We start from the raw sequence: 13,679 nt of genomic DNA, 5'->3' as shown, positions 1-13,679 counted from the left end.
GGCGAATGCTCGGTCCATGGCAATATACCAGCTGTGGCCCTCCTGCAAACCAACGACCAGCTGCATAATCAGATGTGCGATCGACACACGTTCTACCATGCTTTGCAAGAACGGTCTGGCACTCAACATCAGGCCGACCTCGCAGGAGGTTGAAGACGGTTCCCCAAGGTACCTTCCCAGCAGGAACGAGACTTCCATAAAGGCCTTTGTGCGAGACAGACCCCGATGGCTTCGTCGAGCTTTGATAGCAGGCACGCTTGCTACCGCCACGGGACTCATCGCGCTGTAAGTTTGCCATTCCACTCTTCGACCCGCGATCTAACATGCCACAGAATCTGGCTTGCACTCGTCCTTGCCCTAATCGCCAGACTCAGGCCGTACAGACCATCCAGTGGCCTGCAAACCGTTATCGAATCTTGGAAAGAACCATTGGACTCCATGCGACTCTTGTCGCCTTGGCCCCAAGATTTCAGTCAAGACATCATCCCGAAGCCCTGCCATTCCCACAACGATTACTCGCGTAGAGTACCCCTCTTCGATGCGCTCGCCGCTGGCTGCACAAGCATCGAAGCAGATATATGGCTTCCAGAGTCGCAAAGCAACAGCACGGAGCTTCGAGTTGGCCACATACCCGCCTCACTCACACTAACCCACACCCTCTCAACGCTTTACACCGAGCCCTTGGCAGAGATACTTCGCAATATGGTGCAAACAGGAGGCATCTTCGAGACAGATCCAAATCGGGCCGTCACAATCCTTCTTGACTTCAAGTCCGACGGGACTGATCTCTGGCCCCTCGTCAACGAGCACCTAGAACCTCTGCGAGAAGCCGGTTACCTCCGCCACTGGAACGGCGCCTCGCAAACCATCATCCCTGGCCCACTTACCATCGTCGCAACGGGCAACGCCCCATTCGATCAGATCATCGCGAATGAGACATACCGTGACATCTTCTTTGATGCGCCCATCACAGAGCTCAGCTCTGACAGGTACAATATCTCTAATTCTTACTTCGCCAGCGCGGCGTTGGGTCCGGCGGTCGGGAGACCAAGCCTGCTTGGATATTTGAGCGGCCAAAGCTTGAAGCAGTTGAGTGCGCAGATCAAAGGCGCGGAGGAACGAGGTCTAGTGTCTAGGTACTGGGCGACCCCCGCATGGCCGATCAGTGCGAGGAACAGAATCTGGGAGACGCTGGTGGGCGGCGGAGTTGGGCTGTTGAACGTGGATGATTTGGTCAGCGCGACAGGGTGGGACTGGAGATGGTGTGTCATTGCAGGATTAAGTCTATGTGGATGATAGAGGTGCCCCGCTGAAGGGGAAACTGTGAGTAGCAGGTAATTGCAGGTACGCGTTGGTTCGGCTCTATGGGATTATGTATGAGTACTTGTTGGGCGGTGACTAAGCTGTGGCAAGGGTTATGCGCAGGTACGAGGTCCTATCTGCAGCAACGACGTGGCATAGTGAGTTCAGCTTGAGACGCTAGTGCTAGTGGTAGTGCATTCAGTGTAACTCGCATTTCAGGACATTCACCAAACGAGTCAGCACTCTATCGTCACGGCCGAAGATGTTCTTGTCTGCAGCTATCCCTGCATGGCCATCCTATTTCCACCCTTTCCCAAGAAAGCTGTTTACCTTCCACTCATTCCTCACGCCGCCCCTCCCAACTCAAGCTTCTTCCCCTTAACACTCCTCCACTCAAACAAAAAACTACTCGCAAACGCCAATCCCGCACACACAATCGCCAAAACATAACTCTGACTCAACGTGACATTGTACGCCCTCAACACACCCCCAAGCTGCTCCTCCCCCACAACCCTCCTAATCCCCGTCGCCCCCGCCGCAATAATAACACTCGCGTCGACCCCACTCGTATACCGCGGAATCTCCCTCACCAGCGCATTACTGAAAATATTCTGCGCAATCGATATCGAGATCGCCCCACCGAGAGAGTTGAAGAATATCGCAATCGCATTCCCCACCGGCATATCTTTTTTCGAGAGAACGACTTGAACAGCGATGAACGGGATCTGCACACACATCCCCGCGCCGACTCCGGCAAGGATCTGGTAACCTATCCAGTGGCCGACAGTTGAATGCACCTTGAGACTGTAGATTACGCCCGCGCCCGCCGTGAAGATCGCGCTGCCAACCCATGTGAATGGGACGTAGAGACCGAAGACAGTCACGAGGCCGCCGGCGACGATACTCGCGATGGTGAGACTGACGAGATAGGGTATCGTGCGTATGCCGCTGCCTTCGGCGGACGTGCCCTTCACGGCTTGGAAGTAGAACGGGAGGTAATAGATGTGTGTGTACAGTGCCATTGCGAGGAAGGCCGAGAAAAGACTGCAAGCGAGGACCGTGCGTTGTTTCGCGATGATGCGGGGTGGGAGGGTTGCTAGGTCGCCGCGGTAGATTTGGAGGGCGATGAAAATTGTGATTAGGAGGCCGAAGCCGAGGAGGCAGCCCCAGACGCGGGAGGAGGACCAGGGGTTGACGGAGCCGCCCCACTGGATTGATTAGTAAGGGCAAAGATTGTGAGGGAGTGTTGGGCTTACCTGTAAAGCGAGGAGTAAACAGACGATAGCTGCAATTAGGAAGGCCGCGCCGAGCAGATCGATCTGCTGGATTTTCTCCTTGGTTGTGAGCTTTGATTCTTCACGTACTGGGTTCTGGAAGAAGAAGAATACGGCGGCCATGGCGATTGCGCCGATGGGGAGGTTAATGTAGAAGCACCAACGCCAGCTTACGCGGTCTGTGAAGGCGCCGCCGAGGAGGGGGCCTAGATGTGTCAGCCAGGTATGGCTAAGGGTGTGGAGCAGGCATACCTATCACGGAGCTGATACCGAACATGCTACTCAGCAAGCCGATGTAGATCGGTCGCCTATGCAGCGGAACAGAGTAGGCGACAATCGTCATACCACCACTGAAGAGGGCGCTTGCGCCTACACCGGCCACGGCCCGACCGATGATGAGCATGGTACTGTTGACTGCGGCACCGCATAGCACCGAACCCACCTCGAAGATGAATAGTGCGAAGAGGTAGGTGAACTTCACGTCGAAGTACTGGTAGATCTTGCCGAAGGTGGGCTGCAGCGAAGTTGTGGTGAGTAGGTATGAGGAGCCGTACCAGCCGACATCATTTAGAGAGTCGAAGACGGTCGTGATGCGCGGGATCGCAGTGGCGATAATCGTGTTATCTAATGCGACAACGAAGGTTGACAGGGCGAGGCCCAAGGTCAGAAGGTGCAGTGGTAGGCCTGTCTTGTACTTTGATGGATCATCCACGTCGCCGGTGGAGGATGCGGTCGCTGTTGAATTTGTGCGTTCTGCATTGTCCAGCTTTGCGGTTTCATCTTGTGACACTGACGTCGTTTCTGGATTGCTAGCGGCAGTCGCATCTGGTCCTGCTTCTGATTTCTTGTCGGTGGCCATCGTCGGTTCGTGCACTTCGCCGTCGGTCGGAGTCGTGTTCTCAGTGGTGACATCTGATGGTTGAGTCGGTTCCTTCTCGGCCTCTTTGGCCTTTGCCCATGGTAACCTCATTGTATGCGCGAATCTAGGAAGTTCATCAGTAGAAAAGATATTCTCAAAATGTCAGTGAAGAAAATCTGGTCAGCTCGATGCTTTGACGATAAATCCAATCGCTACATCTTTAGGCTGCCAAAATCTATCTCAAATTCATGACCTCGGATGCAAGCCATTCCGAGCAGCATCGAGATGCAGTACTGTCAAGCGAAGTTACTCTCATAACTCGTATTGCGAAAGCCTCGCGTGGCAGCCACCCTGTGTCCAGGTAACCACTAGGGAGCGTCCGAGCTACACAAGACTAGGTAACCGAAGTCAGCAAATACCGAACCAGTAGAAAAGCCACAACAGCAAGGGAAGAGGAAGAGAGAGAGGCCGAGATCTAGGATTGCATCCACTTGGATAAGCCTTTTCAGAATAGTGGGAGATGATGCTTGTATTGCTCGAAAACGATACCGCTTTCGGAATGAAGCCATCGGAACGAGACATCGATAGCCAGGGCCATACAGGGGTTGTGTATTCGGTCAAATCAAGCCACTTGTGCAAATCATGCAAGGTTACACATTGTGTATGGTGTCACTGTCGTTCAGTGTCACTTGGTCGCCGTAATCTGCTGCCAGCCTGTATGTTCCTGGTTTCTGCTCGCCATGTTAAGCCGTCCTGAATTTCTTCTCTTGACTGCCTGAAAACCTGCCTCGTACCGAGACATGCCATTGACAAAGCCTATTGATGTCCTCGCCAGAACGCTGGATTGTTCTTCGATGTAGGCCGCAGAATAGGACGAGTCGGGCAGAACTGACCTCGATGACCGCCTGTCCTTATGTGCCGCAATTCTTGCCAGAACATAGTCTCACTACCAGGCCGGCAGCTTTCCATGCAGTTATAGAGACTGCCCAGACCGAGACCTGTGGCAATGCTGCTTGTTGACTCTGGTGGATATCTGTACAAAACTCTTTTCTTCGTCTAATCATATCTATCATACAACTCGTTTGACCTGCAAAAGAGAGATGTCAATTAAACAGTGCTCAACTTTTCTTGTCTCACAGACTGCGTACCTCAAAGAATCTCTTCAACCACCAGACCTGAAAGACGGCCTCCCCGATCAGCACACCCAGCTGGAAGACTGACCACCACTTCACTCTTGTATTCGTGCTCTCAGCTGTATTTCTGTGCGTCCGCTCTCTTATGACAATATATGCCTGCTCGTCTTTCACCTGGGCCAGAACATCAGCCAGCTTGCGGACTTCTGCCTCGAGGGGGTCGGAGGGATTTTCTGATTCAGGCACGTAGACTATGCCGTGGACGTTGAAGGAGACTTCTTTGCTGTTGGCGGACCAGTGCTCGTTGCTGAAGCAGTAGACAAATTTGCCGTCGCTGCCGGCTTCGAAGGTGTAGTCGCCGGACGATACTGAGTTCTGCTGGACTTGAAATGCGCCGGATGGTTGTTTGATCTGATTGTGGTCAGTCTTGGACGATGGCTGGCAGATGTGGTGGGACGAACGTAGAAGTCAATATCCAAGTTGCCTGATCCTCCAAACTCCCGGTCGCCCACCTGGAAGGTGACTGTCATCTTGTCATCTTTGTGCAGTTCTTCGTGGAAGCATTCTCGTGAATGCGCTCTGAGTTGGATGTTATGTGCTGCGACAGATGTGAAGATGCTGAAGCCTGCAACCAGGCTGGTGATCGCTTTGAGCAGCATCTTCTCGACAAGGGGAGACTCGAAAAGAGTATGGTGCGGCTGTCAAAACTTGGTCCTCTGTTGGTGTCTACGACTGCTGCACCATCGCTCCTGATGCCGCTTGGCGAAGGTGTTCAATCGTGCTTTAGGCCTGAGGCATCAAGCACGCCGGAAGACTTTATGACACGTGCCGCGAGCCGCCCCTCGGCCCCTGGCTGGCCGGTGGTCTGGGGGGGTGCTATCACGTGTAGGATGGCATACATCTTTGCAACAACCGAAAACACATCATTATGCCTTCTCCATCGATGTCTACATCTGTATCTGCAAACGTGAACACGCGACTACATTATCCAGGCATGAGCAGCTTCGCACCGACAACAACGCAAACCGTTGGTATGGACGTGATGTGGGTCCGACTGATCCCAAGAACCGCAGTGCATCTCAAATTCATCTAGCCAGATCTCCTCCGTATCCGTGTTCATCGCAGTCTGACTATTCTACCACGCACCTCAGTCTCAAGGTGCCAATCTTGTGCGTAGTCAGCCACGAATCAGTGAAACAGGGAATCGATCAATCAATGCCAGGAGGAAACTTGAAAGCATGACTCGTAACAGCCTTGCCCACCCAACGCCATCAGCCACTTATGCTTCTCGCCCCGATGTAAGCCACACGAGTAGCATTCAAATCGACCGATACTTAGGTTTCTCTCACCTGTAGACGTATGACTCTCCTGACTCACGCGTGTCCCACGATCTCTCGGCGTCAAGACCCATGCACGCGGGTATTGTCCTCTCCAATTCAGAACAAATGCTATTTCGGGACTCCTCGCGAAGACAGACGCTCAGTATCCATCTGACAGGCCTGTACCTGGTCGCTGCAGCTTTTCGTGCGTGGTGGCCTCTTCCTTTCGAGAGTCGATTGCAGAATCTTGAAGGACCGACTCATTGCAGTGAGATTCACTTCTGTCTTGATCAGAATCGAGGTGCAGATATTGGTCGATGTCCGGGGGATGCCCTGGTCTAGGAAAGTATTTACAACCAAAGTACCCAGCAGGTTGGAGATAGTGTTTTTCGAGGACATGAAGGTACTGGTCTATGGCTGCGGGTAAACGACCTTCGAGGCTAGTGTAGCATTTCGAGATTTTGTGGATGTTTTGTATAGTTATCCTGGAATCTTCAATTTCCCCCTTCCTAGAGATGGCAGGATCGAGCTCTGCGTGCGACTTCGAAAGCCTTTGGGCGGCGTCGAATGCGGTACCTGTCGTACCTTCGATCCAGGGATCAGCCCCAGCTTTGAGAGCCAAAATCAGTTTTATCTCTCGGATATACCACCGATCACTAGGGAACTTAATAGGAGTAAGGATCGCGTTCAGAACAGTCTGGCCTGTTACCACGCAGACACTATTGATGGACTGCCCATGGCCAAGGAATACCTGGAGCAAGCGATGGATATCACTCAAAAAGACCACAGCCACATAAGGTTCAGCCCAATGGCCAAGGAAGTTGGAGTGGCGCTGGATGTCCTGTGGCGAGTAACCTGGTGGGCAACAACGATCATGATGAAGCTCCTCCCTGGTCAGATGGTCGCATACCAACTTGGGCATGAAATTGCCCCCACCCGAAACTGTGCCGGCCCACCTCATATATGCGCACAGATCCTGGCCAGTCACATGACATCCAGAGGCAGCAAGGAATGTCAGCAGGTTCTCGTAACCTTCCCGAGACTCATCCCATATGCATTTATTCCATAACAGGTCGAAAAGGCACTGCTTTGTACTGTACGATATGGCATAATCATGTCTAAGCCGGTCATCTAGGTATTCCAGAAGTCTGTGACATAGAGCGTACGCCATATCCCAACCAATTCGTTCCGCGCATTCATGGAGTCGTTCACTTCCCCACATTCGAATATATATGCAAGAGTCGAAGTCGAGGTGTCTTGATTGACGGAGTTTTGAATCATACAGCTGAAACATGCAGATGGCGCAACGAAGCATGGAATAAGCCGATGGACAAGGACTGACTTGTGTCGCATACGAATAAGCCATTGAGCTTCCTATTCTCATTGATTCCTGAAGCGCATACGGGAGCAACGACGTCCAGTTTGGCCACGAAGTTAGGAGGTTCAACAGCGACGACTCAGGTGTTATCCACTGCTTTGACTCGTTGATAAGGTGTTCCTCTGCCGTAGATACGTACTCAATTACCAGTTGCTCAATTGCCATGAACTCAATAGTGCTCAAGTTTTGACAAGCGTCAGTTCCTTCTTATAAAGGTCTGGCCAAAAGCTGAAGTAGTCTGTTTCGCGGACCACAGGTGGAAGACGATTTGCAAGCCAGACATTACCGATGAGGAAACTTCTTAGCGTCTCATGCGTCAGAGAGACAATAGAAGTCTTACTTCGGCCAAAGCAGACATTTCCTTCCTCGAACATCAACAGTGGAGCTGTGTTTGGCACTGATGGATCTGTTGTTACGAGGTGATGGTCGGTCATCAGCTCGGAACCCTCGGTCATGTCCAGGAAGTCACCCAGTACTGCAAGAATCCGGGCATCATTATTGGCATCGACTTCGATTGGCAAGATAGAAGCTCGAGGACCGAGTCGACTGATCACAGCCTTGAAGGCCACATACAGCTTTCTGACCGACATGTTAACTGTGTCAGATCGTGTGTCATCTAAGAGCATGTAGAGCAGCATGACTGCCTCTAACTCCAGTACAGGAGGTAGTTGATCGAGAATCCTTTGGTACATATCCTTCACCTCTGCTGGCATTTGCCCCAGACATGCTTCCATCTCTTCAACAGACTTGCCTGCTAGACAGTTGCGGCTTAACTCATCAGTTGCAAGCCTGGCCCAGAGGAAAACGCCACGTGCCTTTTCGCATATGCCATCCACGAGGCGTTCCGGCAAACTCGCTTGTAGTCGACTAGCACCCATCTTTGATGCTGCATACAACCGGATGCTTTCTTCGTTATGGTTTTGCATTGCCAAATGCGGGAAGCGCGATAGATCCCGCTTGAAGATGGAGTACGGCCGACTAGCCAGACGTACTTTTATGCCAGCACGGTCCTCGAGACTGTGAATGACGTCCAGCAAATGTAATGCCTCACCCTGAAACTCGTCAAGGCCGTCGACGAAAGCACACACCATTTCGGATGACGACGTGACGGCTTCGCATATAGCATCCATACAGCTCTGTAAGCTATTATGCTCGAAGGTGTCGCCGAAAAGTATATGATCTATGCGATCAGCTACATGTGGCAGTCGGTTGACAAGTTGGTACAAGAGCGATCGTAGCATTCCTTCGCTACTGTTTGCCATGCTCTCGCCTGCTCTGAAGTCAAAGAAGAAATGAGGGGCCACCCACTTGTGCCCTGATCTCTGAAGGGCATCGAGTGTACCCCTGCTTTCGCAGATATGTCTCATCAAAGTCGATTTTCCAGAGCCTGGTAGACCAGTGATCCAGTAGAATGATCCGGGACCTTCAAGCCAGGTCTTGAAAGTGGTGTCCCAAACCCATTCGACATGCTTGGGCGAACCTGCTCTCGCACTGATCTGCTGTTTTCTCGTCTGCATTCCTTGGAAGTACAGAGATTTGATGAGCATGCTCCTAGAATCTGCAGGTCCCATGTGACGGAAGAAATGACCGACCCGACCTTGTACATTGCCCAGTATCGCTTGAGCATTTCCAGTCAGATTGATGATCGGATAAGAGTGGTTGCCCAGAGGTTGTGTGCTCGCAGGCTGGTCATGTTCATCTTCGTGAGCTTCATTGTCTACAGCAGGAGCAGCGGCTTCCACGCGCCTGCGTTTCTGCCGATGTTGTGCTTCGGTAGCTATGAGCTGGCATGTTCGGCGTTATGAAGCCACGCATGCGGTGCGAAGAGAAGTGTTAGCAAAGCTTCTAGATGGCGTCCACCAAGCTTGCTATTGCAAGCTCAATTCGCAGGCAGAAGCGCATCATATGGCCAGTGCTCAGCCTCATATCAGTCTTGCAGGAGAGACTTCCAAGACGGTGTAGCTATGCAGCAGCAATGGTTTGCTTGAGCTGCAGAACAGCGACCTCAAAGGCTACAGGGAAACATCACGCGAAAGAATCGTGGTGAAGATCGCTAGTCCAGATTCGAAAGAAGTTCGGCGGAGGGTTGAGTCGGATTATAGTTCTGCCGGCAGCGAACGTGCCAAGAAGTGGCCAACGTGCCTGTCCGCTCTATCGATAGATCTGCAGCCATCCTTGCAAGGAATCTTCCTAGCAACGGGGTGTACACAATGTGAAATCGTTGGGATCAAAGAGCTCATCCCATCAGCAATCCTGGTTGACTCGAAACAGATGTACACCAATGCGAAAGCGGTGCAGACTGAGGATGGTCGGAACATGATTGGGGGACGTTCCGAGCTGCAGCTAAAACGGAGCCGTCCATCCCCACAGGACAACTCATGACCTGGCATGCCATACTCTCACCTCGGTGAGCAGAGCACAACGTTACCATGAGCTGATATTGTTGTCGCCTGCGATCATCATCGGTGAATATCTGGTCAACCAGCCATCCTTATTGCACTTCAAGGTTCTGACTGACGATATTGCTTGGTGTCTCGGAAAAAGTTGGGAGGCTGGGATTCTGCGATTCGAGGAGGTTGGTCACCAACACCATTTCTACCCAACACTGCAAGTACGTTTTCCCTTTCTGTCTTCCATTTCTGCTGTATTGTATCGTGACATATCAATTAGCAATACTAAATCAAAAGTATCGAAGCAAAAACTCAAACCAGCCCACCATCACCAGATCTACACCACAACAGCGAGCACAAACCACATCCGCCCGCACCGACTGAGCACAGACAACTCAGCGACTCGAGCGCAAAGCGCACCACCACAGCCATGCGCTTCGACAGCTTACCCCCCTCACTCCTCTCACTCCTCACCCTCACACTCCTCCGCCCAGTCACCGCAGGCCTAATTCCCGACCTCCTTTCAAGCCTCGAAGACCTCCAAAACTTCGCAAAGCGCTGCGAAAACCCCTGCGGCTACTACGGCCAACTCTGCTGCGAAAGCGGCCAAACCTGCATAACCGATGTCAACGGCCAAGCACAATGCGGCGCCGGCACCGGCTCAGCCGTCACACAAGCAGCCGGCGGCAGCTGGGAATACTACACCACGACCTACGTGCAGACGGATCTACAAACAGTAACAGAGACATTCAGCTCATACCTGGGTGCCACCACCGCCGCAACCACATCCCTCAGCTGCTCCTACGCCCAAGGCCAATCACCATGCGGAAACATGTGCTGCAACTCAGGCCAATACTGCCAGCAAGCGGGGATGTGCGTTGCCGTCCCAGGGAGCTCAGGCTACTACAGCAGTCTCGCGACCGTAACCGTGACTGACACCGCATCAGCCGGTGCGCCGCTCCGCCCCACCACGAACGCCGTCACAACTATAACAAGTACAGGTACTGCTGCAACGACCGTTCCCTACCAGACCCCCGTCGGCACAGGCGGCGCAGTCCTAACAGGCACCCAAGCCGAATCAACCGGGGGCCTCAGCGGCGGCGCCATCGCCGGCATCGTCATCGGTGTGATACTGGGTATAATCCTCCTCCTACTTATCTGCGCCTGCTGCTGCTTCAAGGGTCTCCTCGACGGTCTCCTCGCGATCTTCGGTCTGGGGCCCCGCCGACGCAGGCGAAGAGAGGAAGTCGAAGTCTACGAGGAGAGACATCACCATCACTCTGGTGGAGCCGCAGCCGGCCGGACATGGTACGGCGCGCAGAAACCCGCTCGGTCACATTATTCTGAGAAGCAGAAGAAGAAGAGTGGCTTGGGTGGGTTTGGGAAGGCTGCTGTGTTCCTCGGCGGGCTGGGTGCTATACTGGGCCTGAAGAGGAAGCATGATAGGAGGGATGATAAGAGTAGTAGTGGGTATAGTTATTATGGGTCGGATTACTATACGAGTAGCAGTAAGTTGAGCCTTCATTGAACTTGGGGGGAATAGTTGCTAACAGTTTCACAGGTTCTAGTTCATCAGCGGGACGAACGAGGGGAAGTAGATCGCGGTCAAGGTCGAGGATATGACTCGTTGGCTGTGATGAAAAAATTCTAGTTTTGTGTTGATAGATTGGATATGAATATATGGGTTGGATGATTGATTGATTGATTGATTTATGGGCTGCATTACTTAGCGAAAACTTGGATGGTTGCATATTCGGGCATGCGAGATGGTTGAGGACGTGTGATGAGCGATGATGCTACGGTGTCTCGCACGATATTACACGGGATCATTCTACCATGAATTTCATGAACATTGTACAGCTCTTGCTGGTGTGAGTAGTTGATCACACGAAAGAATTTGTCTCTTCGTTCCGCACCTCGCACAAGGTACACTATCGGCACGCTTGTTCTCGAAGCGTTCAATCAGCAGGCGGTTACCTCCCTAACAGCAATGGATCCGAATTGCGCAAGAAGAAAGAGCGATAAATAAGTCCCTCTCAAATATCTCACAAGGACAAAGCGAACAATCAATCAATCTCATTAAACTCCATACTTGCTTCATGATACTAGTAAAGTAGTAGTCGCTCATCCATAGGTATCAAACATCACATCCCACTCCAGTCCAGTCCATTTCAGATCCATGCATGCACTTCTCATTCATACACTCCCCAGAAGAGGAAGAAGGTAGGTAGTTAGAGTTTTCCGAATATCTCCATCCATCCATCCATCTTGCAGTCGAAATCGGATGATGTTGCGCCAATCCATTTCTTGAATACTATTTTCCTCCGTCACAGTCCTTCACCTAATGTAATGTACATACTCGTAAGTCCCATATTGTGCTGTGCTGCGATTCCGCGCCCGGGGTATATTCTATGCCACTAATTGATTGTAAGCAAATCATTCCTTCTCGCCGTTTCTGGTATAGACGCGTCGTGCGCCCTGCCAGTGAAAGTCGTAAATGTGGTGTTTTAGTAAAGAAGACGTTAATGATGTCTCGTTGAGGTGCAAACTGCAAGTTGCAGTGCTGAGGACAGTGCTGGTTCCTTTCAAACTCGGGCTGTGGTCTTTCTTCAGCTTCCGCATTGACAGCGCCTCCATCATTGCCGGTAGATTCCACAATATCGTTGGCGATGCTAGTGCCAGCTGTTGTCCTTGCTTTCTCACTCAAACTGATCCCCAGCATTGTCAGCCACATTATCACTGAGGTTGATCAGTAGCTGCGCCAGGCACCTCTTCGTCGCGGCATCATCTCTCAGCACCGCACTAAAAGTCGCATCTCTGAGTGGCTCGGGCAGACACTGTCGCAAAGCCTGCCGAGCTCGATTATTGTCACTGAGTCTCAAGAAGCAACGCACGACATGCTTGAGTAAGCGTACGGTCTGTGTCTCGACTAGACCAACAACCATATTGCTGAGGACTGTGCCAACAGCGTAGAATCTCTCGTAGGTGGCGCAGATGTAGCCTAGTCCTGTGTCGTCGAGAAGAATCTTTTGGACGATGAATATCGCCACTGTTTTTGATAGTTCGGAGCCTGTTTCCATGATGCGCAGGCAGAGGGGGATGATTTCGGTGGAGAGGAGAAATGTTATCGTTGGTGAAGAGTTTCCCGGTGGTTGATTTGGATTGCCGTTCGGGTTGACGGATGCTTGAGATGCTGGTTCGTTCTTGACCAGAGCGCCGATTACGCCTAGAGAGGTAAGGCGGAGGTATTCGAAGGGACGTGATTTCGAGGTCGTGTTGAGGAATGGGTAGAGGAACAGAGGTATGTGCGCTGCGGTTTATCAGTGATAGTCCTCCATTGTCTCGTTAGAACGACATACCATTCAGGAATAGCCCCCTCGTCTCGTTGTGACTGGCGACACATTGTAACAGTGCCAAAGCATTGCAAACCCGATTGCTAGCCGCAGCTGTCAACTGACTCGGGTTGAGCAGCGGATATACAGATATGATCTCTTGCAGCAGACTCGTCATGACCCCAAAGCTGTGCCATAATATCAGAGCGAGCTCGGGAACCTGCTCTCGTTTCTTAGACAGCTCCATCAAAGCACCTTCTCTTTGCTGGGGATCCATCAACTGTGCCACCCAGTTCAAGACCTTCTGGTTCTCTTCTGATAGCTGCTCCATGCCGGGCGACCCTTGCTGATTCAAGGCACTCAGCGACGCGCCGTTACTGTCTGGGGCATTATCGCCCGTGTTCTGACGGGTATTCGCATTCTGATTTGTGTGATTCTGGTTGACAGCTATTCGTGTGTAGTGCTGATCTTGTTGCAGCTTCGACGGCTGTTGCGCGTACTGTATCCGGTTCTCCTGATGCTGCCAGGGAGACTGGTCATTGTATTGCGGCTGGTAGAATTGCTGTGCGCTTAGCATTTTGGTTGAATGTCAAGGCCGCATTCTAGTATGTGAGGGGATGAAGGTCCAAAGGTATAATGGAGGTTTCGAGTCTCAAGCGCGCTTCTTTCAAGGATGTGGTAGCGATATGGCG

The 13,679-nt window shown here is 51.9% G+C and overlaps 5 protein-coding genes across 5 annotated transcripts; 2 read left to right on the top strand and 3 right to left on the bottom strand.

Moving 5' to 3' along the window:
* Window positions 1-97: 97 nt before the first annotated feature.
* Window positions 98-1,296, top strand: AIM6_2 (Altered inheritance of mitochondria protein 6; the record flags this gene model as incomplete). Its single annotated transcript, XM_064878437.1, has 2 exons — window positions 98-285; window positions 333-1,296. The coding sequence occupies 2 exons, from the start codon at window positions 98-100 to the stop codon at window positions 1,294-1,296; spliced, it is 1,152 nt and encodes a 383-aa protein (XP_064726005.1).
* A 350-nt stretch (window positions 1,297-1,646) lies between these two features.
* Window positions 1,647-5,227, bottom strand: PMZ80_010043 (uncharacterized protein; the record flags this gene model as incomplete). Its single annotated transcript, XM_064878436.1, has 5 exons — window positions 1,647-2,510; window positions 2,559-2,782; window positions 2,829-3,588; window positions 4,584-4,979; window positions 5,030-5,227. 5 exons carry the CDS (start codon window positions 5,225-5,227, stop codon window positions 1,647-1,649), a joined length of 2,442 nt encoding a protein of 813 aa, XP_064726004.1.
* A 2,217-nt stretch (window positions 5,228-7,444) lies between these two features.
* PMZ80_010042 (uncharacterized protein) lies at window positions 7,445-8,812 on the bottom strand (the record flags this gene model as incomplete). Its single annotated transcript, XM_064878435.1, has 1 exon — window positions 7,445-8,812. The coding sequence occupies one exon, from the start codon at window positions 8,810-8,812 to the stop codon at window positions 7,445-7,447; it is 1,368 nt and encodes a 455-aa protein (XP_064726003.1).
* Window positions 8,813-10,085: 1,273 nt separating this feature from the next.
* Window positions 10,086-11,183, top strand: PMZ80_010041 (uncharacterized protein; the record flags this gene model as incomplete). The annotated part of the gene is made up of 1 exon (XM_064878434.1): window positions 10,086-11,183. The coding sequence occupies one exon, from the start codon at window positions 10,086-10,088 to the stop codon at window positions 11,181-11,183; it is 1,098 nt and encodes a 365-aa protein (XP_064726002.1).
* A 1,171-nt stretch (window positions 11,184-12,354) lies between these two features.
* Window positions 12,355-13,564, bottom strand: rcd1 (RNA-binding protein, CCR4-NOT complex subunit Rcd1; the record flags this gene model as incomplete). The annotated part of the gene is made up of 2 exons (XM_064878433.1): window positions 12,355-12,965; window positions 13,015-13,564. 2 exons carry the CDS (start codon window positions 13,562-13,564, stop codon window positions 12,355-12,357), a joined length of 1,161 nt encoding a protein of 386 aa, XP_064726001.1.
* Between the last annotated feature and the right edge of the window lie 115 nt (window positions 13,565-13,679).

The sequence above is a fragment of the Knufia obscura genome (genome assembly GCF_036327395.1).
Source record: "Knufia obscura strain CCFEE 5817 isolate CBS 148926 chromosome Unknown scaffold_15, whole genome shotgun sequence".
Lineage (NCBI taxonomy): Eukaryota > Fungi > Ascomycota > Eurotiomycetes > Chaetothyriales > Trichomeriaceae > Knufia > Knufia obscura.
This window is presented reverse-complemented; position numbering and strand designations above follow the sequence as displayed.